We start from the raw sequence: 24,473 nt of genomic DNA, 5'->3' as shown, positions 1-24,473 counted from the left end.
GAGGTTCATAAGATGTAGTGTCCCTGAGACAATTTTCATGAGATAATTAAGGGATGGAGGACAGGGGAATTCTTTATCTGGTTGATAGAAGGCCAAATCTCTTTTAAAAGTATAGTTACTAATGAATATTTTTTTCTTTAATGTTGTACCATATAGAAAGATGGATCCATTTATATAAAACCAAGTATTTGTAATGATAGAGGTAAGAAAATAAAAAATATAATTATTTTGTTATTTGTTAAGGATATATTATGGTTTCATCATAGTTTTCAATCTATTTGTTTTACTAGATATCATAAATTACAGTTGTCTTAGAAAACCAAACATAGTATAAGATTGTTTATGATTATAGTTGTTATAATTAGCCAAAATATTTGAGCAAATGCTTGATGAGTATGGCTTTTGAAATTTGCAAGGTGTGAAAGTTAGGGTCCCTGCTGTGGCTATTTATAATGATGGGTAGGGGAAGTTACTGACACATAATGGGCCAGTAGTTTACGGTACAAAAATATGGAAGATCCATATGGGGACCAGTGCCATCGATTCCCCACAGACAATACACCCTATTTCCCACATCCCCTTGAGTAGGCTGTACATTGACCAAGTTTTTAATGTACCTTGTTATATTTCTGGGCATTACTAAAAAGCTCCTATCTATGCTTGTCAGAAAATATCAGGCATCTCCATCCAGTGACCAATAGCCACTTCAAATTCAATACAAAATTAGCCTGGCTGGTGTAGCTCAGTGGATTGAGTGCAGGCCTGTGAACCACACGATCGCAGTTTGATTCCCAGTCAGGACACATGCCTGGGTTGCAGGGCAGTTCCCAGCAGGGGAACCACAAGAGGCAACCATGCATTGATATTTCTCTCCTTCTCTCCTTCTCTTCCCCTCTAAAGATAAATAAATAAAGTCTTTAAAATTTTTTCAATACAAAATTAAATTCATCATCTTCCTGATCCTTCTGTTTTCACCGAGGAACAAAACCAGAGTTATCTTTGACTCTTTCTCTGTCTTGTACTTCACATCCCGAAGTTGCCACTTCTGTATTATCTACCATCCTAATTTACCTTGCCCTCTCCTCTTTCACATTCCTGCACCTTCTGCCTTGTTTTCTCCATCCTTTAATATTTGAGTACCCTTCCTCCAATCTCTTTCTCCTTTTTTAAATTCACCATATGTTTGCTGTGAAAACATTCTCCCTAAAGAACCGCCTGGTTATTTAAATAGTGAGTGGTTTTCCATTGCAGACTGAGTGAAATGCAGTTATTTCTGGCCAAAGTCTTTGGTTAGTTATGCAGACTAAGCTGGTCTTAAAATTCAGTAAGTTAGGATCAAGGTTGAAAAATTTGAAATTTCTCTTTGGAACCAATGGTGAACCACTCGTAATTTGTAGGCCATGAACGTCAAAAAAGGTCATGTTATCCTTTTGGATACTTCCTGAAGTCAAATAAATCCCTCATTGTGGTAATCCAGTGATTGTGGTGGCTCAGCAGGAAGAACACTCAATCAATTCTATTAATATTCACCTTTGTTCCAGCAATATTACCTTCTCATATTTAAAAGTATCTCTTCTTTTTCTAGGAACTCTGTGCGTTTCACCTCAAGATTCAGTTGTTTCAGGTCAGACTTCACCTACAAGAAATTTTCCCAGATCCTCACAGACTTATTTGGCCCCTCCAAAATTTGAGGTAAGTAGTATTTCTTCACCCCAAATGCAAATAGAATTAATCTGGTACCATCTTAATATTATCATTGATATTAAAAAATCATTCATAAAGTGATCATGCCGAAGAACCCTAACCCTGAAATTAATACCCCATAATTACATTTTAACAGCTATAGGATAGTCTTTCTAGGGTACAACTTGGTATTCTATAGTTGTACCTGTAATATGAAAAGGAAATAAAAAATTGGCTTTCTTTGATTGGCTTTGCCTAGTACTGACAGGTTGTTTAGAGACACCCACACTGTCCCTCCCCATTCCCTTTTGACCAGTGATAAGCTACCTGCTGTTGGAAACTTACCAGCAAAGAGTCAGGATACAGCTTGTTGTTGTAGGTGTTAAAATCCCATCTTCCATTCCACTAGTAGCACAGTGTTCACTGGTTAAACTGTGCTGAAGAGGGAACATGGTTTTAAAGAGACTTCAATAAACTGAAAAATTGGTTAAATTTTTTCAAATGAATTCCGAAAATGGCATCATTTTCTGTGTGCTCTGATGCAGGAGTCCCCAGCACCTGGGCTGTGGACTGGTACCAGTCTGTGGCCTGTTAGGAACTGGGCCACACAGCAGAAGGTCGGAGCTGGGCAAGTGAGCAAAGTTTCGCTTGTATTACTGCCTGAGCTCCACCTCCTGTCTCCACCCCTCCCCTGTCCGTGGAAAAATTGTCTTCCACAAAATTGGTCGCTGGTGCCGAAAAGGGACTGCTGCTCTAGTGCATATCATGGATTCTGTGGGGAAAAAGTCCAAACATTGTTAATGTAATGAGAACAGTTTGCGCGACATCAATCTAACCTGGTAACCAAGGAGAATGTACTGGGATGCGCATGCATGAACAGTGACACCTCACTATAATAGTCAGTGGGAATGGTTGATGCCATTGAGTGAACATGTATACCATGTGCTGTAACATTCAAAATGACTGAGTGACTAGAACAATGAATCTGCATCAGATTTTGTGTTAAGCCTGAACATTCCTCGGGAGACACTATATTTGGATGATTTAGAAGACCACAGCTATGGGCAACTAACTGGGGATTGGCAACTTTACCACAACAGTGTGCGTGCTCATGTGTCATGCAGAGATTTTTGGCAAAACATCAAATCATCCAGGCAATTTAGTGCCCCCCTACAGCACCGATTTTGTGCCCTGAGTCTTTAGACTTTTCCCCAAACTAAAATCACCTTTGAAAGGGAAGAGATTTAGACCATCAATGAAATTCAGGAAGATACAATGGGGCAGCTGATGGCCACTGGGAGAACTGTGTGAGGTCCCAATATGTCTATTTTAGAAGGAACTAGGGTGTCACTGTCCTATATACAATGTTTCTTGTATCCTGTATCTTATTCAATAAATGTCTCCATTTTCTATAACGTATGGATGGATACTTTCTGGACAGGCCTCGTATATGGCAGATCACATTATGTATCACTTTTACAAGGTAGTGTGTTTGTTCTCATATAGAGTATGGTATGCTTCTCTATAGGGGAGTTGTATTATAAATAACATTTTAAAGTTCAATGTTCTATGTCAATATCTACTTTACATGCATCTTAAGAGTTATAAAAATAGTTCTTAACAGCTCTGACAAAGCTTTCATATTGCTCAACAAATTGCTAAGCCTATGTCTTTTTACTAAAAACAAACAAAACAACTCCTTCAAAAACAGTGTCTAGATTTTACAATTGACTCTTTGGAATATTAAGAGTGTTATTCAATTTGCCATTCACATAATCTCAAATGAGTATCAAAATGTCTACAAATATCTAATTTATGAGAAATTGCATTTTATTAATGTAATTATTCATCCAGTTTCCAACATGTTGTACACAGGCTACCACTGTCAGAAAAATGTACTTCTTGTGGCCTATGTTCATCCCTCAGAATTGGTGAAAAGAAAAATCTATTGCTCTGGATTTACCTCTCTGAGCAGATTGAATTCTTGGAGAAGTCTACAGAGCTACATCCCTACACATTCAGAGAAACTGTTCTGTCTTTCCACTCTTATAGACCTTTCTATTGTTAGCTTTGTTTTAAAAAAAAACCTATTCTTTTGTCCCATTGAGTTGATTGACTTCCTTACTAATCAATGCACTCCAGAAATAGTTACGTTTTGAATACCAGTGAAACTACTGTGCAGAAAAAAGTTGACATGGCAGGCTTGAGACCTCTGTTTTTAAAAAGGCCTTCTTGCGAGGTTTGCCTTTGGCTAGTGTTTAGGAATTTGGCTTTTCTAATATTCCCTGATATAGAACTTTTCCAAACTGAGTAGGTGGGACACTGTATCTAAACCCTGCAAAGAATGTAATATTTGCTGAACATCTGACTGCCATTTTGGGAGGCTGGAACTTTGGCATGCACTAAGGCAGAGGTGTCTTCATGACCAGCCTTCAGTAAAAACCTTGAGTGCTAAGGTTCTACTGTATTTTCCTGGGCATGAAAATGACATATTTCTGCATTTTTTATTGCTGGAGAAAGGAACATAATCAAGCATGTCTTCCCACAAGAGGGAGAGAGTGTAGGGAAGACAGTGCATGGATTTTTCCAGACTCGGCCTCCTTATTTTCTCCTCAGTGATCTTATAGTGTATCCTTTATTTTGTAATAAATCTTAGACATAAACACAAATATACTTTGAGTCCCATGAGTCTTAACAAATCACCAAATGTGTGAGTAGTCTTGCGGATCACCTATGCTATAACCATGACATTTTAAATTCTGTAAATTATAGATTTATTATTAGCAGCAAAAATATGTGTACTTCTTAAAAACTGACATTTAAGGGAGATTCTCAAAATCTTAAATTTGTATCTTTAAATATGTGTGTGTATTGATTTTCAAATCCTGGAAAAAATTATTTGAGGATGTTTGTTTGTTTTGTTGTTTGGATTATACAGAAGGACATAAATTCTGATTGGAGTAAAAGGCAAAACAAGAGATCAAATGTCTTCTATGAATCAGGTAAACATCAGCAACAGCTACTGAGTAAATTATGTGATCTTTTAGATCAGTGTCTCAACTGAGCCCCTTATTCATGCTGGGTATGGTGCTGAATATTGAAAGGAGAAAACCTAGTGTTCTTGTCCGAGGTTGTTAAGATGAAGTGAGGAGATAGGCATGCCAATAACCACAACCCAATATGACCATTACAATAAAGGCAGTAGGTATATGCAAATCAGAGCAAGTAGAGAGAAGACAGTGCCTTGGTCTACCTAGGGGTAGTCAGGGAAGCTTTTGTAGAATAAACATACTTGAGGGCCTGGAAAGGTAGCTCAGTTGATTGGAGTGACACTCTGATATGCAAGGTTGCAGGTTTTATCCTCGGTCCAGGCACTTACAAGAATCAACCAATGAGTTCATGGGTGGGTAAAAAAACAAATAAATATTTCTCCCTTCCCCATCTAAAATCAATGGATAAAATTTTTTTTTAAAAAGTAATAGACATAATTGAGGCATACTATCTTCCCCATTCAGAAATATATTGTGTTTGTCATAGTAAAATTTTAATATTTTAAATTAAATCTCCTTTATCCTATTGATTATGTTGATTTTTAAAATTATTATGTTAAATAATAGCCACTTGATCATAAGTACTATTATTTTTCCATGTACCTGGATTTAATATGCCAATGTTTTGTTTTATGTTTTTGTTTCTGCAGTCATGGTAGTGATTGTTCTACAATTTCCATTTCTCATAATGTTTTTTTCCACATAAAAGTTGTGCTAGTCTCATAAGTATCAATCCTTTATTATCTACTGGAAGAGCTACAGAGAATATTGGATTAATTTTTTCCTTAAAGATTTTGTAGAATTTACTGGTGAAGCTATCAAGGCTGGGAGTTTTCTTTGTTAGGCAGTTTTTAATTACAATTTTTAAAAATTAAATATACGATTATTTAGTTGCTACTCTTAGTAATTATCTTTTTCTGGGAATGAATTACTTTACCTAAGTTTTCAAGTGTATCAGCATAAAACCATTCATCATGTATCACTTTATGAATATATTTCTTATACTAATATTTTACTGGTTTAGTTAGTATTAAAACCTTTCAGGAAATACAAATTTTTGTGTTCAGTAAATAATCTAGAAGCACACAAATCTATGTAACCTCAGGTATAAACATTAAATATAAAATAATCTGTACTGCCAAAGCCCCGTAATCAGAACATCCTGCCTCTTCTAATAACCATTTTTTTAATTTCTACCACAATATTAGTATTGCCTGCTTTTGAAGTTTATATAAATGGAATCAAGGTGTGTATGTATATATATATATATATATATATATGTATATATGTATATATATATGAACTATATATATAGTTTCTGGTTGTTTCTCTCAATATATTTCTGAGAATCATCACTTTCTTTGTGTGGAGTTGTGATTTATTTTCATTGTTGTATAGTTTATGTACACAATTTATTCTACTGTTCACAACATTTGGATTTTTCCAGATATGAGCTGATAAAAGGAATTCATGTGTGTGTGTGTGTGACGAGAGAGAGAAAGAAAAACCTATTGCATACACATCTAGGAATAAAATCACTGGGCCACTCTGTGTACATGTGCATGTTCAACTGTAGTAGATGATGCTCAAGAATTTTCTGAAAAGCTTACACCCCTTCAGAAAACACAGGAGAGTTCTTGTGATTTGATATCCTCAACTCTTGACACTTTATTATTTAATTTTAGCCATTCTGGTGGGTTGGTATCTCACTGAGGTTTGAATGAACATTTCTCTTATTAGTAATGAAGTTTCATATCTTTTTTGGCCATGTGGAGATCCTGTTTTTGAAGGTTTTGTTTCAATCTCTTACTCAGTTTTCTATTGTGTTGTGCCTATGTCGCTTGCTGATTTGTAAGCAGGCTTTGTTGCATTCCAGATGATGACTCCTTTGTTGAGTGTAGTGATGCTTTATAATCTCATGCTATATGCCTTTCCTTTTCTTTTATTATTATGGATTTTGAAGACTGGGTTATTATTCATTATATTTTATTTTTGGATAGTTATCTCCCTCTCCTGTGGAAGAAATCTTTTCCTAGCCAACAATCATACATAATCTTTTTTATTTAGAAAATTTTTGTGAGAAAACTTAAGTTCTAGTTTATTAGCAAATTCCAATTATGCAATATAACATTATCAACTACAGACATTATGTGACACATCAGATCCTCAGACTTGACTCATCTTATAACTAAAGGCTGGCTCTTTGCCAGCCTTTCCCTATTTCTTTCATGCCCCAGCCCCTAGCAACTGCCAATTTACTCTCTATGTCTAGGAGTGCAACCCTTTTGTAAAAAAATTAGATTCTATATAAAAATATGTCGTTGGTTTATTTTAGTTAGCTTAATATCCTACAGGTTCTCCAGGTTGTCACAAATATTAGCTTGCCTCCTTTTTAAGGCCAAATAACATCACTGTGTGTGTGTATATATATACACACATATATATCATATTTTTATGCACTTATTCGCCAACAGATACTTAGATTGTTTCCATCTCTTGATTGTTGTGAATGCTGCTGCTGTGAACATGGGAGTACATATGTCTCTTCAAGATAGTGATTTTATGTCTTTTGATGTACCTGCAGGTAGAGTTGAAAGATCACATGATAGCTCTATCGTTAATTTCTTGGGGAACCTCCCCACTGTTTTCCACAGTAGCTGCACCAATTTCCATCCCCACCAACAGTGCACAAGGGTGTTCTTTCCTCCACATCCTTGCCTGCATTTGCTATGTCTTGTCTTTTTTGATAATGACCATTCTGATAGGTGTGAGGCTTTGATTTGCCTTTCTCTGATGATCAGTAACATTGCACATCTTCTTATATGTCTGTTGGGGATCTCTTAGTTTTAATTACCCATCTGGTTTAATATCCCCTGATGTCTTACACCTTCTGACCCACTGTCAAGTTTGCAGACCTGGCCAGGCATCAGCTTCAATAATTGCTAACCACTACAGATCTGTGTTTCCCCCAATTTTTACTCTCAAGGATTTCTCTTACCTCCTTGGCAGCTTATCTGTTCTTAAGGGGATGGTTGTAATGTTTCATACAGAATTGTAGGCATAAGTTATTTTATAATATTTACTCTGGCCTATTACTAAAACCTGATAGGACTGTTTTGCTTTATTATTTTAAAATAGTATTGACTTCATATTTAACTCCTTGGGTGTGTGTACCCTTGATCCAGTTGCTTCTTCTACAAAACTGAACACACACAAAAACAAAGCTACACCAACCAACTTGAAAGATTTCATAGGATTTAAGTAAGACTTTTTATACAAATTATGGGTACCCATTAGTCACTCATTCATTAGAAGAAACAAAGTGTTGCCATTTAAACTTGACTTTGAGCTGGCTATAATTATTAGTACTACTTTCTGTAAGCAGGAAAGTCTGTTTGTCTAAAACATCTATTCATTTAAGTATCTGCATAGTTGAAACACAGCAGTCCTGCATGCCTGTAGAGATGTTCTGCACAGGCACTTATATGTCATCTTCATCCAGAGTATTTACTGCAGCCCAGTGATGGAATCTTGCTGGACTACATACCAAGCAAGTTAGAAAGTATTTGAGTGGGAAGAGAGTAATAACAGACAAATCAATAAATAAGTGTTGAGGAAGCATATTAATTAAATTAGGTATTCAACAAATAAACATTATTAAAGGCTTAATATGTGTTAAGCTCTGAAGATATAGTGGCAAATTTATGTCATAGCCAGGAAGAAAGAAGAGTAAACAGTTAATTACAGTATAGCATTATGAGTTTTATAATAGAAATATACAGGATGCTTTAAGAAAAATAGAGAAGGGTGTTTACTGAGACAAGTTTTGTGGAAGGCTTTCTAGAGGACTTAAAAAATTGAGAAGTTAAAAGAAGGCATAAAGTGTTCTAGACAAAAGAAACAGCAAAAACAAGGGCCCAGAGGCTTGGAAAAGATGGTATATTTAGGAAATTATAAGTTATTCTGTGTGTCAGCACCATAGGATACATCTGAAAGACTAGTCAGAGAAGACACTGGACAGGTAGGTAAAAGCACCAGAGTTTGAGGTGTATTTTATGCCTTGCTAAAAAAGGTGGATTTCATGGTAGAGAGTTTGTTTGAAGGAAAGTCTGTTTGTCTTACAGACTTTTAAACAAGGTGGTGACAACAGAGAATAAGTACTTACTAGAGGATATAACTACAATTTTATAAGAGGTATAATTAAATTTTTGTAAGTTTTATAGGCTTATGCCAGGGAAGGATACAAACTAACTGTAATTTTCTTCTTCTGATAAATAGGGCCTCAGGCTTCTGCCGTACCCCAGGGTATTTTCCCTTCTCGTGTCTCATCAAATATGTAAGTAGATAAGGAGATCAATGTATAATTAGAAATTAATATTTTAATAATTGCATGACTTCAATTCAACGCTGAACTAGGTGGGATCTTCCTCGTAGTTCTACTTGGATTTTGTGATAATTCTATCTTTTGGTAAATTTTAGCACTGAGCTTAAATTGTAAAATAGACGAAGTGAATGTTCTCCTTCCTTCTCTATTTTCTTACCCTCATCGTGATTCCACACCTTCCTATACTCAGGGCCTTCATGCCACTTTCAAGTAGTATGTCCTACCCTGACTCTCCTCTTCAAGTGGCTTTTTAGGATGTGGACTGGTCCTTTCACCTTTCTCCTCTCTCAAACGTATACCATTCCTTAAGCTTTTACTGATTATTGGCTTCCTAATGATACTAAGTGATGTTACTATAAGTATTAATGACTTAAACATTTATTCCTTTTTAAATTTATTATATTTGCTATATAGTCCAATATAATCATCTCTAATGATAGAAAGTATAAGTCTTTGATAAAGAAGTTTTAGGAATCAAGGGACATTTACTCTTCAAACCTTGGTGATCACCTGTTCTGTTGGTATTTTTATATGGTTTTTCTCAACTTTAAATGAGAGAGACTTTATTTTAGACCCAATACTATCACCTTAAAAAAAATCTACATGACACATAAGGTCCAGGCTACACACTTTACAAATTTCAAATTTTTACAAAAATGGTTGGTTAAAATTAAGTGGTATAGGGTGGTAAAAAATGACTTATTTAGACCGAAATTCTTTAAAGGAAAGATCTTCACTTTAGGACTGATGGAGGTCAGTTCGATTGACCTACTGAGGGTTCATGGACCCACAGCACTGTAACAGATGCAGAAGGAAGAAAAGTGACTAGCCCAGGTTAAAGAAACAGAAAAAAGTGAAATAATGATGAGCATATATACAAAATAACCATTCTTTATTTACTGAAAAAAATTTATGTAGTGAAAATATAGCTGCCTCTTTATTTTAAAGAATTGGAAGAGGCTTATAATAATGTTTTAATCCCCATCTCTTAATTTCCCCCCACCCAAGATTACAGAACTACAGAGTTACGTGAATATTTCATAGCAAATACTTTGCAAACTCTTTTATTAAAATTATAGGTCAGCTAAAATGAAGAAATGCAGGCATGATCTGGAGCTTCTTCATCACTCCCTGCCAAATGGACAGGAACAAAATACTTTCAGCTGCACTCACCCAACCTACACCAGGTCAGGGTACAAACAAAACAATGGCTCCCAGTGCTCACCAGTCTCACTCGGTCCCTCTTACACATGCCACAGTCTTCTGATCTAACTTCAGATTTCATGACTGTGCTATGCAATCATCGCTTCTGTTCTACCATCCACCCCCCTCTTCTCTATTGCTTAGTTCCAATTTTTCTAACGGTAACATATATTCAGAAAGCTTTATAAAATATACATGGGAAATTAGAACCCAGATAATGAGAGCAAAGCAAATAATGAACAGTGGGATAACCAGAGTTGCAAAAGTTAAGCATTGCACTTAGATAATAAATTCCTATTATTGAAGGAAGACGTAAGTAGTGACAGAGTAAAGAGAGCAATAAATCTGCTGCTCTGCCAACTAAGGTCAGAAATTTGTAGTTTATTTATTGGATGACATTAATAAACTGTCATTTATTGACATGGTTTTAAGAGGGAATCTAATGGTCAAATTAGCATACATGATGGATAACTCTGGAAGCAATATGTAAGAAAATTGAAGGCAAAATATTTAGGAACCACTTCTAAAGTTCTTTTAGTGACCTAAACAAAGACTTCCTTTGTTATGAGAATAGGCCCAAATCTAAAACACTTTAAATGGAAATTTATTTATAAAACATTTAATGAGGACCTAGTATGTTCGAAATATAATGCTAGATGTTAGGCAGACAGAACAGCGAATAAATATGCCCCTGTGGTGTTGAGGTGGTATTTTTCAAGGACATCATGGAGCTGTAGAAAGGGTTCAGAAGGAGGACAAGTTAAAATACCACAATGCTCACTATTCTTACCCAGCTGAGCCATTTTTCTTAAAAAACACATTCTGGATTTTTGAACACCATTAAGTAATTTTCAGAGTTCTGAAAACTATGAAAACATTCACCATGAAATTATGAAAAAATTTCCAACTCTGACCATTATGGCTCATTTCATTAGGGCAATGTCCCACAAACCAAAAGGTCGTGGATTCAATTCCCAGTCAAGACATGCCTGCGTTGTGGGTTTGGACCCAGTCGGGGCACCTACAAGAGGCTTCTGATTGATATTTCTGTTTTACATCAATGTTTCTTTCCCTCTCTTTCTTCCTCCCTTCCCTTCTCTCTAAAATCAGTTAGCATGTCTTTGGGTAGGGATACATTTTTTTTTTCCAGTTAACCCAGTACTTTTATGGAGGAATGAATTTTCAGAGCTCTCTACTCTTCATTTTTATCTGGTTATTATAATTGATTTTTAGTAGTCTTCACTGAAGTTTCTCAGTTATTTGGTTGATTTTATTCTAGGTCTCTGCTCTTTTTTAGATTTATATGCATGCCTTTGAGGCAGGAAACTTGTTGAGCACAAGTATAAGTCAACATATTGGACTCCTTGCGTTCCCTGTGGTGCTGGCAGTATAATGTGAAGAGAACAGAAAAATAAGTAGGGGAGAGTTAGGTTGCAGAACATCTAAAAGAAGAAAACTATGCTTAGGTTAACCTAAGAAACCAGATTCTGGAAAAATGAAAGAGGTCAGAAGATAGTGACTATGTCCCTGACATCAGCCCTCACACCCCAGGTTCCACATGGCATAAAGACGCTAGTCTAAGTATCCCAGTTCCTGAACTGAAACCAGTGAGGTGGTTTTTCTGCCACAATTTAGGCTAGAATACTCATTCTTAGTGTTTTTCATAGTTGAAATATAGGCTTTGGGAAAATCAAATTCTGTAATGTGAAGTACAGGCCTAGAAAAAAATGGAAAAGGAGTGTCCATTTTCTGTTACAAAAGTAGGAAGAGAATAAGCAAAGGGCCAATGTTGAAATATAGGGAAATAAATATTATATATCTGAAACACGACTACTAGTCTTAGACCGTATTAACTATTTGTTTTCTTGTTCCCTTGTTTTATTTAAGTTCTCCTTTTATTTGTTACAATTCAGAAAACTCTGTCTTTGATATCAGTGGGCGGTGATAAGGCTGATTAGAATATGTGGTAGAATCGTTACACATGGAAAGGGGCTGCACATCAGTTGGTACTGAAAACGGCTAGAAGCCTGTGGCTTTAACTACAGTTTCTGAATAATCACCCACATATTCCCTTCCTACTATTCAGTGAAAATGTGGATGGGGCCATGGAATCTGAGGTAGTAAAGGATTATCAGAAAACTCTGGACAGATGCTTTGCCACCTCTGTCATTTAGGAGACAGAAAGACTAGCACACCTTCTCCATGCAATTCTGTGTCCTTCCTCAGAGACCCATAAAGCAGCCATAAATAAAGTTGTTCTGAAACAGACTTTTCAGAGAGATAGATATTTTATGTAGTATACACATTTTATTACTTCCCCGAGTAATTAAGTGTGTGAGTCAGTTTTAAAGAATGAGGAGAAATGAGTGGATCTGGGGGGATTAGACAAAAAGCCTATGCTTCCTTTTAAATTTCTATAGAAAGATTCTCAGACATAAAGAGAAGAAACTGATTCAGTGATTAGAAATTTTAGACAAAGTTTCATAATTTTTTGACCCTAAGTAATAACTGATCAACTTTTTTTACAGACAACAGAACCTCCTACAAAATTGCTTGCAAAACAAAGTATGTATCATAAAACCCATTGATAAAACAGCTACTAATGATACTTTCTAATGTGTCATAATAGAACAAAAATGTGAATCAAATAATGAGTTATCATCTATTGCTGTTAGTCTCTCTCTCTTTGCCCCCCCCCCTTGTTAATGTTTACTTTTGGCTAATTCTTAGATTTTGTAGCGGTGCAAAGTTCTCATCAAGAGACAATGTTGGCCTTGCAGGAAGGGATCTCATAAGGCTGTAAGAACAGCCTCGGATGCCACAAAACCATTCTGTCATGAGAAGCCATTGAGTTACGTGGCTTTGCAGATTTGGCTGGTGAGCTGGGATGCCTGGGTCTGTCAGCCATTGTCATAAGAAGGGAGCTGGTCAAGCGAGAAGTTCACATAAAAAGGTTCCTAGTCACCTATGAACTGAGACTTGGAACAGACATATAGGGAGGGTATATTTTTAAGTCAGAACTCTGGACCTGGTCAGACCAGCCAGAAAAGAGAAAAGGGTGAGAGGGCAGCATGTATTCTATGTACTTTTTCACATGGACACCTTCTCAACTCATTGGATGCACAGTAAATATGAAAGCTTTGATCCAAGGGCATATTTCTCAGTGTACTACTATGTTGGAATGCAACTGAAAACTAGATTCTATTTATCATATTTCACTGCATAGAAAACTTTAGGAATATCTATTTTTATATAGCACAATTGGAAACACGTCTTCTCACTTAGCCTAAGAAAAACAATGCAGGTCTCTTGTTTATTACCTCTGATTATAAGACAAATAATATATAAGAATGTCTTAGTTTATACATGTTGTAGTAGATTAGAGCAATTACTTTCTCTTTTAAAATTTCTTTTTTCTTATTAATGTATTTGTTTTACAATGTGAGACAAGTATTATACAACATATGCTATCACCCAAAATATGCTGTACAATTGTACAGTAAGTGAAAAAATATTGTTAGGAGATTAGGTAATTAGAGCAGATAGAAACAGCTTTCCCTGGAGTACCCCCAACACTCTCAAATGCATCAGAGAGAGTATGCTACATGGGTGATAACTTTTCTTTGAATGTTGGCCCGAAACATGAAATTCCCATGCTAACTTAAGGCAGTATGCAGGATGTGAACTATTGTTTACCTTAGTGCCCATATACTAGACTTGCACACTTTCCCGCCAATCGCTGTTTACAGGCTTCGCGTCTTAAAAGTAGTAACAATTTACAAACAGTCCACTAGTTCACTAGAGGCAATAGGATTTTTGCAAGCCCAACGTAGATTTTCAGTAAGTAGAGGGATATAGAATTGTACAGGTGCATTTGGTTTCTACTCTTGGTCCAGTTTAATTTGTGACAATAGCATTGACATCTACAGAAATGGTCATCCAAAGATGGCCCCTGTGTTTTATTTTCAGCTCAAAATGAGAAACTCTCCGTCTTCCCTGCCCCAGTTCAGCCTTCCTGTCTCAAAGATTCAGTTCTGGGTTGGCCTTTATTTTTTATCTAAACCAGTGATTCCTTCATCGCATCACCTTTCCTCGCCTTTCTAGCCAAGACAACTGCACTGATATTCTTTTGTTGGATACAAAAGCATTCAATCTCCACAAGGCATTAATCTTTTTTTCCTATGAAATCATTCTTAACAATTACCTGTAGTCATTTCCATCAGGTCATAGGCATATCCCTGCATCAGGAAATGAAGAGCTACCCAGATGCTTCTAAAGGCACTCAAATGTTTTTACTACATCTATTTTGAGAAATGCTTTGTTAGAAATAATCTGCTGTATTTTCAGAAATTTCCTGGGTCAGAGATACTATGTTTCTTCTTGCTACCATACTTGCATATTATGATTCTAGATGACAGTTTAGTGATCTTTTTTCTTTTAGAAAATCAAAAAGTCATATATTCCAACAATAAATGTCAGGGATAAAAAGTTCTGAGGGAATGTGAATCAAATGGGAATGTATATGAAAATATTCTATGGTATACAGATAAACCAATTTGAAACTAATCTGAAATTCTAAATAGATTCTATACACATTCACTTTATTACCATGATGGTATCCAGTTAAACATTGCCTAATATAAAAAATATATATGTTACCCTCTATCCCAGAATAGTGTAGGTTCTTACATGATTTTCTTTTCATTCTTGCTTGCTTCTTTTCCAGGTAACCTCTGAAGAACTGAATAGTACAATTCAGAACATAATGACCTGGGTCGTGGCTACGGTGACCAGTATATTATACCCAGCCATCACAAAGTATGAAGAGAGGCTGCAGTATAACGCATACTCCATATCTGAAGAGTCTGTCCTTTCTTCAGATAGTTCAAGTTTCTGTAGCACATGCAGTGAAGAGTTTACGTATGAGAGCTATACATCTGCAACAACTAAACCATTTCAGGAAGAGCCCCATACATTTGCAGTTGACAATTCAGTAAGGCAACCACCTACACCTTTAAAATCACCTGACCGTGTGGAGAAAACAGTTGTTGAAAAAACATATCACATGGCAGGACCACCTTCTGCCCACATAGAAAGAACAGTTGTTGAAAAAACATACCACATGACAGAATCACCTTCTGCCCAGGTGGAAAGAACAGTCGTTGGAAAAACATATCACATGAAAAGACAATCTATAACTTCTGAACTCAAATGTCATAAAACCAGCAGGATATATGTACGCCCTAAGCTCAGAAGTTGTAAATCCGATAGTTACCTTTTAGCATCATTTGGAAAAGGCACAAACAAGTCTAAGGATGCTACCACTGAAACAGATGGCTTAGAGAGTCCACACTTAGCTGATCAAAAAGCAAAAGCCGAAATAAAGAATTTAAAGAAAATTTTTGTTAACTTTAAGTGTCACTTAAAGGGGGAAACTGAATTGATTTTAGAAAGCATCTTTCAAGAAATAATGTCTGATCTAACCCAAGCCATTCCCTCTATTTCTTCTGTTACCGCTGAAGTTTTTGTTGACCAAAGTGAGCCTGAAAAGAGAGCCTTGATGTCCAATGCTGATGTCAGCTTAGTAGCTTCAGAGATCGTGGACAACATGCTTGAAAAGCTACAGGTTGCAGTCGAGAAAAAGTGTGCTGAGATGTTTACACAAGAGTCATCACCCGACACAAATGCAAGCTTAGCACTCAGTGAAGAATATCTTCCTCCATCAAGTGGCAAACCTTTGACAGCGTCCTTGCCTTACACTTTGGAACCCATGTGTGACGTCGCAGAGGATATGGTGCATGCCATTTTAGAAAAGCTGGTGGCTCTTGCTTGTAGGCAAAATGAACTTCCTCATCTCAAAGATGCAACAAAACTTTCCTATCAGCAGCATATGACAGACCCAACACATACGGTCCTTACAAAAGCTGACAAAAATAAATGTAGTCCTGAATCTGATGCCGCTAATTTAATTGTTAAAGAAGAAATACAAAATTTAATATCAAATATTTTTTCCCAGTCCTCTTTGGTTGGCTATATAGAGGAAGCAATCAGCACTATACTAGGATATGTACAAAGTGAACTTAAAAATGAGAGACTTATTGCATCTGAAGAAACAGTCGTATTCCTACAGCTACTCGATGATATTTTCACTCAGCTACATCAGAAGCCAGTAAAAGCGGAGGTTCAAAAAAGTAGACACTCTAGGCTGAGAAGTCTCTCTGACACTGAAGAGAAGTACAGACTGACTGGCACTGGGTTCTCTAGTGACCCTAGGCCTAGGAAACAATTCCCACCTATTAACGTTCCTGGCATGGTTCTTTATTCTGAAGACGATAATGAGGAAATAGACAAAATTGTGAAAAATGTGCTTGATTCATCTATTAAAGATGAAAAAGCAATAGCACAAGAACAGAATTCTGAATATTGGTTTACAAAAGGAAACGCCTGTTTTGAACATAGAAGAAAAAGAAAAGCACCCACAAAGCCTGCTTCTGTGAAAAACAGAGTTGCCTTTTGTGAAGGGGGATTAGAGACTGAATTCCCTTGTTTTAACAATAAAGAAATTATAGAGAAAAGACCCTGTTTGAATGAAGGCATTTCAATTTTTAGCCAAGATCAAAAGCATCAAATACAAAAGGCTTCACAAAACGTACTCAAAAATATTTTAACAGAAATGGTCAAAGACTTATCTTCTGTCCCTCCTGGTCACTTAGACATTAAAACTGGCAAAGAAGCTTCAGCTCTTTTTTCAGAAAAACCTCAAGGACTGTCACTTCAAGAGTGGACCGACCAGATGTTCTCTGTGTCAGAAATTAATAAAGTGGCTGAAGAAATAACAGATGCTGTGTTAAATATACTTCACAAGGCATCAAGCTGCATTCCCAATAGCACCGGAAGTCCCATTTCAGCATCAGTTCATCAAACCTCTTTCTATAGTTCTGATACTCCCAATGTGGTCAAAGAAGCACCAAGTAGAAAACCATTGAAAATATGGTTTGACAGTGAAAATAAAATGAAATATCTATCTTCATGCAACTTAGATCCTACAAACTCTTCCTTGTTAAAGTCTGAAGGAAATGAACTTGGACCTGTAGAAGACACGACTGATAACATCATTAATGCAGTATTTAAAAAGCTGAAGTCACTCGTTTATCCAAAATTGCAAATGGGCTTCAAACCTTCACTTGCAGAGCAATCTTCACTACACTCTCAACTTAGTACTTACACAACTAAGGTAGTGAACATTGTTTTGCACGCTATCCAGAATGAATTGGACCTCAATAAGAAAAACTTAAATCTTCAGGGTGCAGACCACACCAAACTCCTTACAGGTAAAGAATCTTGTGCTGACACCGATGACCTAGAATCCCTTGTCTCAAGTTTCAGCGATGACATTATGGCATCTCCATTATTAACTTGTATTTGTGAAATGTTATCATCAAGTGAACATTCAAATCAAAGTGGCATTTCACTCCCTTCAGATAAGCCAAGCCCTTCAACTTCATATGGACCTGACAATGTTGAAAATCAAAACACTTTGCCCAGTAGGCAAGATAAAAAATCTTTTCACCAGTTTTTAGCTACTCCCTGTGTTCTCCATAGTGACTTTAGTGAAAAAGATCCCAAAGAGAATGCCAGATTGCAAGTGTTAGATAGTATTGGGGAAGCGCTATATGAAATGTTGTGTAAGCTCATAGGAGCACATCCTGAGGGTCAGCCCGGAGAGAAGATGAGTCAGCAAATAGCTACTAAATTGCAGTCTAGTATTCAGCTCATTTCCAAAGGGATTTTGGACTATATCCTTGCAAAATTATGCAGTGCTGACACGGATACTAATTTTGCAAGTTCTGGAATTAAAGTTGTCTCAGAGTCTCTTGATATTGATAGCCTGTCATTTGATTCAATTATTGAGGAAATCACCAAATGCACTGACATAATCGCCAGCATCGTTTCCAGGATGGTTCGGGAGAGTAATAAAAAGAAGACTAAAAAACAGGCAAAAATTATGGCTCCTGTGCCTTCCAAAACAGGAAGCACAAAAGAAACACAGCTAAATGAACTGAAAGCTATGGCTTCCGACATTCTCAATACGGTTTTTGCTAAACTGGAAGGATTTGCCAGTGGAAATTTAGAAACTCTGGATTCTACTCGCGCTGAAAATAAAAAAAGCAATAAGGTAGACTTAAAATGTGAAAGTCCCAGTGTTTTCACAGACACACATCAAGAGCTATTGCAGTCTACATTATACACACATGCAAAGAAGGTATCAAGTACCATTTTGAAAGCTATTCAAACAGAATTAAATATGAATGCATTAGATTTGAGGACAAGTGTAAAAACCTCACCACCTGAGAAACAAATTTTTAAGAACATAGTCAATTTAATTTTAGATGCAGTATCCTCAGATATGTTAAATGAAACTGAATCTGAAGAGAAAGACATAGAAAAATTTCGATACAAACCAACTTATGGAAACTTTCTTCCGGGAGGAGCTGAATCAGATTCGTTTCTAGAAGACTCTGCACAGACAGAGAAAGGATTCCCTGGACAGAGAACATCACTAAGAGAAGAAACTAAAGCAGATTCTTTTAAACAATGGATTCTAGAAAGAACCTTGAACAAAATTGAAGTGAAGCTGAAAGAACCACAGAAATCTCCACTCATTCCCATTATTAGAAATATTTTGAATGAAATTTTTCAAGGTGTTTTGGCCAGTCAGTTAAATGTGCTTTCTCTCTCCCACTTCCATTTAAGTGGTGTGCCTCAAAATGTTGATGAACCAATTGCTCAAGCATCTGTTCCATTTACAGATAAAATGCTGGATCCTTTAGTGTCTGAAGCAGATGTAATCATAGTAGTAGATGATATTGTTAGAACTGTGTTTCATAAACTTTATTCGGTTGCCATGACACAGAGAAATGCAAGTGAAAATAGGTATAAAACCATCACCTTTTCAGCAAATGTTTCTTTTCATGAACACACCTATGGACAAAAATCCTCTATCACTGTGCTGGACAAGAGTCCATGTGCTGCTCAGTCCAGCATCAGTGCCGAAAAACGGGTTACAGTAAATGTAGCTGAAGACATTGTTCATGCAATATTAACAAATCTAGAAACTTTTGCTACTTCCAAAGTAAAATCTCTCTTTTGTCCCCAGATCAACTACACAGCTCCATTAGCTTTACCTAGTCAGCAGAACAGGACGTTAAACCGAGTGTTTCCAGCCAAAGACTCATACTCTGATTATCAGTTTTCTTGCTGCACAGTGGATCATATTATGCTGGAAAAGACCAGTTCATGCCAACTCTCTTTAAATAAATTAAATACACATGCAACAGAAGTGGCCAGAAAAATTTTACAAGGAATCAAACATGAGTTAGACAGAGAAAAAAAAAGTCCCTTCTTCACTCACAACATTATGGTTCCTGAAGGTATTGCGAGTCAAATTGTCAATACAGTGCTAGATATTGTATCATCTAAAAGTAACTGTGGCAAAAACAATTCTGACAAAGAGCTCAATTCCAATCAGCAAGAAGGTATCATTGAAAAGATGTTTAAGAAGACTGAATATCGAAATGTACTTCAGTTTCAAATACAAGATACCATCGAGTGTATCTTATGTGATATTTATGAAAAAACATTGTATCAAAATAATCTCTCTTTTGCTATGCCCACTCTGAAACGCAGCATAGCTGGTAAACACTCAGAAGCAAATTCCGAAATGTACATGGAGGGGGTAAAGAAGATCATTCGAAAACTTTCAGTTCCTAAGTCAGATGTCATTTTGATATCCGGTGATGTTGTGGATACTGTTCTTCATAATCTCGGTTCTACTGTCATGCTTGGCATGAAAGCAGAGGACCCTACTTCTGCAAGATTGCCCCTTAGCTTTCGTGGCGTGTTTCCACGAGCAGAGTGTCAACCACTTCCCCTTGTGGAGTCAAAAAGTGAAAGAAAAACAGAACATTTTTCATCTTCAAGAAATCTGAAATTAGCTTACGCCGTCGATAGTCAGATAACTGTAGTAGAGAGAGAAGACAGCAAGAAATCTGCTCCTGACCCATGTGAGGAGAATGCTAACTTCATTACTAAAACTATCTTTAAGCAGTTAGAATCTTTTGCCACAAAAAGGGTAGAGTCATTAATTACTCTTGGTTTCCAGCCTAAAGAAAAATCCTTTGTTAGCCAGGAACTGGAAAATTGTAAACAAGATGATAGCATTTTTTACGAATTAAGCCAAATTGAATCAAACATGAATGTCCTGAAAATACCCCCTGAAACTATCCTCAGCCAAGAGCTCACAGATTCCGCTCATGCCAGTTACGGAGCAAAACGCGGGGCCACAATTCCTCTCTCCCAAGCTAGTCTTAAGGAATATGCTGACATTATTGCCAGTGTCGTCTTGAAGCTGATTAAAAATGACTTAGACCTGGAAATCCAAAAGGCATCTTCACATCCAAACAAGACTTCATTCCAAGAAAACATCATTGTGAGTGAAATAGTCAACAGTATCTTAAAGATTTTAAATGATAAAAGATCTGCAAAGGAAATTAGTTTTTACCCAAGAGACAATTTATTTTCACAATTAACTCGATCAAAAGAAATGTCGTTGGAACAAAGAGAGCAGGAAGAAAACACCAAATTATCTCTGTTTTCACAGTATCCATTAGAACAAGACCAAATGAGAATGGAAAAGGAGAGCCAGAGAATTGTTTTGGAAGAAATTTTTTTGAGAGATGAAGAATCAAAACAAAAGGAGAAAGCTGCCTTGCTCAGTGCAGTGAACGAGGTTTTAAATGAAGTGTACCAACGAGTACTGGAAATCAAAGGCCATTTGCCTCCTTTTAATGAAAACCCCTACTTTGCATCTAATTCTAAAATTAGAACATCAGTCATAACACAAAAAAACTTTTCTCAACCACATATTAATAGTGTAGCAAATGACATAATCAAAATCGTTTTAGGGGAAATGTACTCTGTAGTTGTATCATCTCTGTATGAAAGTAATAAAAGAGAAGCAGCATTTGACAACAATGATACTCCACCCAAGAAGCCATCATGTACCACAGAACCTAAACAAGCCGGAAAAGGGAGTGATTCCACTAGATACGCGACACGGCAGGTTTATCCTCACCTGGGCAACGACAATGTCTCTCTGTTAGAAAACAGGTCTCTGCGATATTCACCATTGCAAGTGGGGAGGGATTTGGTCCAAATGGTCGTCAATAAGATCACTAGTTTTGCTTCATTTCATCTAAGAGATGCTTCATATCCTGAAGGTGGTTTGGATGAGTTGCAACCTCTAAGCCCGCATAGTTTTAAAGTGGGGCCTAAGGGCAGCTTTCAGCCAGGGTTTAAGACAAATTTAAAAGCAAAATCAAAAGTCAGCTCTTTACCTAAATTTAGGACAAAACTGCCCCTAGGACGTAGCAGTGTTAAGGCCAAAAGCAAGACCAAGTTAGGACCTGGAGAGAAAACGCTGAAAGACAGCCAGCCCAAGACTGCCATCGGGAAGTCACATAGCCTCACAGCAGGGGATGTCAAAAGCTTACTAGAAATGAAACTGCCCACTTCAGAACTCACAACGTACGCCAAGCACATAATAAGTGATATCCTGGAAACAACCGTGAAAGAATTTGAAAAGGTGAGGCACACTAAAGCAATGGTAAATGGGAAAGCTCTGCCCTTTGATGAAATTATGGCAGCAAATGAAATAGTTAATACAGTTTTGCAAGAATTATATGCTACAAATAACCAGAGTTTGGCTCATCCCATCAAACTCTCGCGTCTGGATGACCTCAGACACTCACAGGAGAATGCAGGGGCAGGGTCTCGTGCCAAAACACAGGCATGTTTTTACTTGGAAAATGTTTCTTCACAGCTAGAACAGATTTTTCCTAAAGATGGTGTACTTAAAAAGATGTTTGACAAATGGCAAGCAGAATCCAATGACACAGAAAGTGAAAAATGTAACTTATTGATGATAGCTGAAAATGTTTTAACTGTAATTTCAATAAAAGCAAAAGATCTAAAATATTCTCTCTCGCTTTTAAATTTGCCACATCTTGAGGATGGTGGAAGTAAGTTTCATAACTGTTTTAAAAGAACTTCTACCAGAGCTGAGGATACCAAAGCACAAATTAATATGTTTGGACGCGAAATTGTTGAAATGCTATTTGAAAAATTACAGCTGTGCTTTTTGTCCCGGATGCCCACCCGAGAGAGTAAAGAAACTCCAGCAAGCAGAAAGTGTAGTTTTTCCACCAAGGATAGCCTCAGCAGTGCACCCATCCACAACATGAACACAAAAGACCAAACTTCGTCGGGCTCTAGCAAGCAAGTTGTTCAAGAAATTGTAGAAAGGGTTTTAAACATATTAGAGTCATTTATAGACTTGCAGTTTAAACATATCTCTAAATATGAGTTTTCTGAAATAGTGAAAATGCCTATAGAAAACCTTTTTCCTGTCCAACAGAGACTATTAACCAAAAAGATGTTGCCAAAATTACAACCACTGAAAAAGTTTTCTGATGAAGCTAAGTCAAGTAGTGTTATTTCCAAGGAAAATGTACAGAATACTCTTCGACGTGTTCATTCCTTTCATTCAGAATTGCTCACATATGCAGTTAATATCATCAGTGACATGCTTGGCATAATTAAGAATGAGCTAGACAAAGAAATAACCCAAATAGAACCATCATCAATCAGCATATTGAATGAGAACATTGTAGCAAGTGAGATCATTGGCACACTGATAGACCAGTGTACTTATTTCAATGAGTCTCTAATCAAAAACCTTCCAATGGAAAGTTTGTGCCCGAGAGTGGAAAATACCTACATTGTTAATCAGGTTGAATTAGCAACTAACACGAAAATCCCCAAGTCAAAGTTAAAGCAAGTTAGCTTTACGAATAATCCTCCACAAATCAGTGTACCTGGTTGGATGTTTCATTCTGAGGAAGATATGAAACAAAACTACAGGGCATCGTCAAATTTACCTTCGTGTGTCAGAGACTCTGCAGAAGACCCAATTAAAAGCTCAGAGCCGATGGAAAGGCCTGATTCAGAAAATGCACCAGCATGCTTAAGAAACAAAGTACAGAACTATGGTTCAAGGGGATGGCCAATTTATCAATCCACAAAAGGAAATAGCTCCCTTCCTGAAGGCAGCGTCTTACAAAAACTGTTTAAGAAAGTGAATGAATCCACAGAAGAATCACTAAAGCAAGGCATGTCATTCATAGAAATGGGAAGAGGTGGAAATCCAAAAGTGTTTCGTTACGAGGCCCTAAAACCAATTGTTGAACCAAACCAGACTCAAACAGCGGTTTCACCACTCAAAATATGCTTAGCTGCAGAAAATATTGTCAATACTGTGCTGCTGAGCTACGGTTTTCCAAGTCAACCACCCAGTAATGAAAGCATGGAAACAATGAAACCGTTTTTTATATCAAAGCAAAACCCTGGAGGACAAAAGAACGAGAAGGAAAGTTTGCTAGGGATGTGGGATAAAAGGATCAGCTGTATACTTGAAGAACAAAACAAAAATTCTGAAGCAAGCAGGGGAGATTTTTCTTTACTGCAAAAATGGGAGCACATTAATCACCCAAAGATAAAGACTCTGAAGGAATTCGGCGTCATTGCTTTTGCTGATCATGAATTGGGTCCAAATGAAATTAACTTGGTAGCAAGACATGTAACCACATCTGTGGTCGCCTATTTCCAGAATTTCAAAACCAGAGGTAAGCAAGAGATAACTTACTTTAAAATTGGCATAATTTAGAAAAAATGGGTATGTTTAAAGATTTCCTATCTGAGAAGCCACAGTTCCTGTTTTTTCTGAAAACAGCCTAGTAGCTGAGGTATTTAATACTCCTTAATATATCAGGATACTTTAAAAAAATGTGTAACACATGATTTGAACCTGAAAGAGTTCGTTGCCTGTGAGAGAAAATAAGACTATATTAAAGCAGAGCTGAACATAAGATATAAGTTCCAAAGAGTTTTCAAAGTTCTTGTGCATGGCTTCTTTATACCAAAGCCACAGTTCATTGATTGTGGCTTAGAGATTCACATTTTCAAGGTGTGCAGTTGAAGTCTTTGCCATTATTCACAGTTTATAAGAATAGAGGTATTGAATATCTTGTTTACAT

The 24,473-nt window shown here is 36.7% G+C and overlaps 1 protein-coding gene across 1 annotated transcript in view; it reads left to right on the top strand.

The window, feature by feature from the left end:
- Nucleotides 1–24,473, top strand: part of FSIP2 (fibrous sheath interacting protein 2) — a 72,028-nt gene that overhangs the window by 25,220 nt on the left and 22,335 nt on the right. Inside the window, exons 10-15 of the mRNA XM_037044747.1 lie at nucleotides 1,586–1,692; nucleotides 4,622–4,685; nucleotides 9,012–9,069; nucleotides 12,849–12,885; nucleotides 15,047–15,350; nucleotides 15,450–24,062. Coding sequence (XP_036900642.1) covers nucleotides 1,586–1,692; nucleotides 4,622–4,685; nucleotides 9,012–9,069; nucleotides 12,849–12,885; nucleotides 15,047–15,350; nucleotides 15,450–24,062 — 9,183 coding nt within the window. The remainder of the gene's footprint in view (nucleotides 1–1,585; nucleotides 1,693–4,621; nucleotides 4,686–9,011; nucleotides 9,070–12,848; nucleotides 12,886–15,046; nucleotides 15,351–15,449; nucleotides 24,063–24,473) is intronic.

The sequence above is a fragment of the Sturnira hondurensis genome, unplaced genomic scaffold (genome assembly GCF_014824575.4).
Source record: "Sturnira hondurensis isolate 20B ecotype Veracruz unplaced genomic scaffold, ASM1482457v3 Scaffold0004136, whole genome shotgun sequence".
Classification (NCBI taxonomy): Eukaryota; Metazoa; Chordata; class Mammalia; order Chiroptera; family Phyllostomidae; genus Sturnira; species Sturnira hondurensis.
This window is presented reverse-complemented; position numbering and strand designations above follow the sequence as displayed.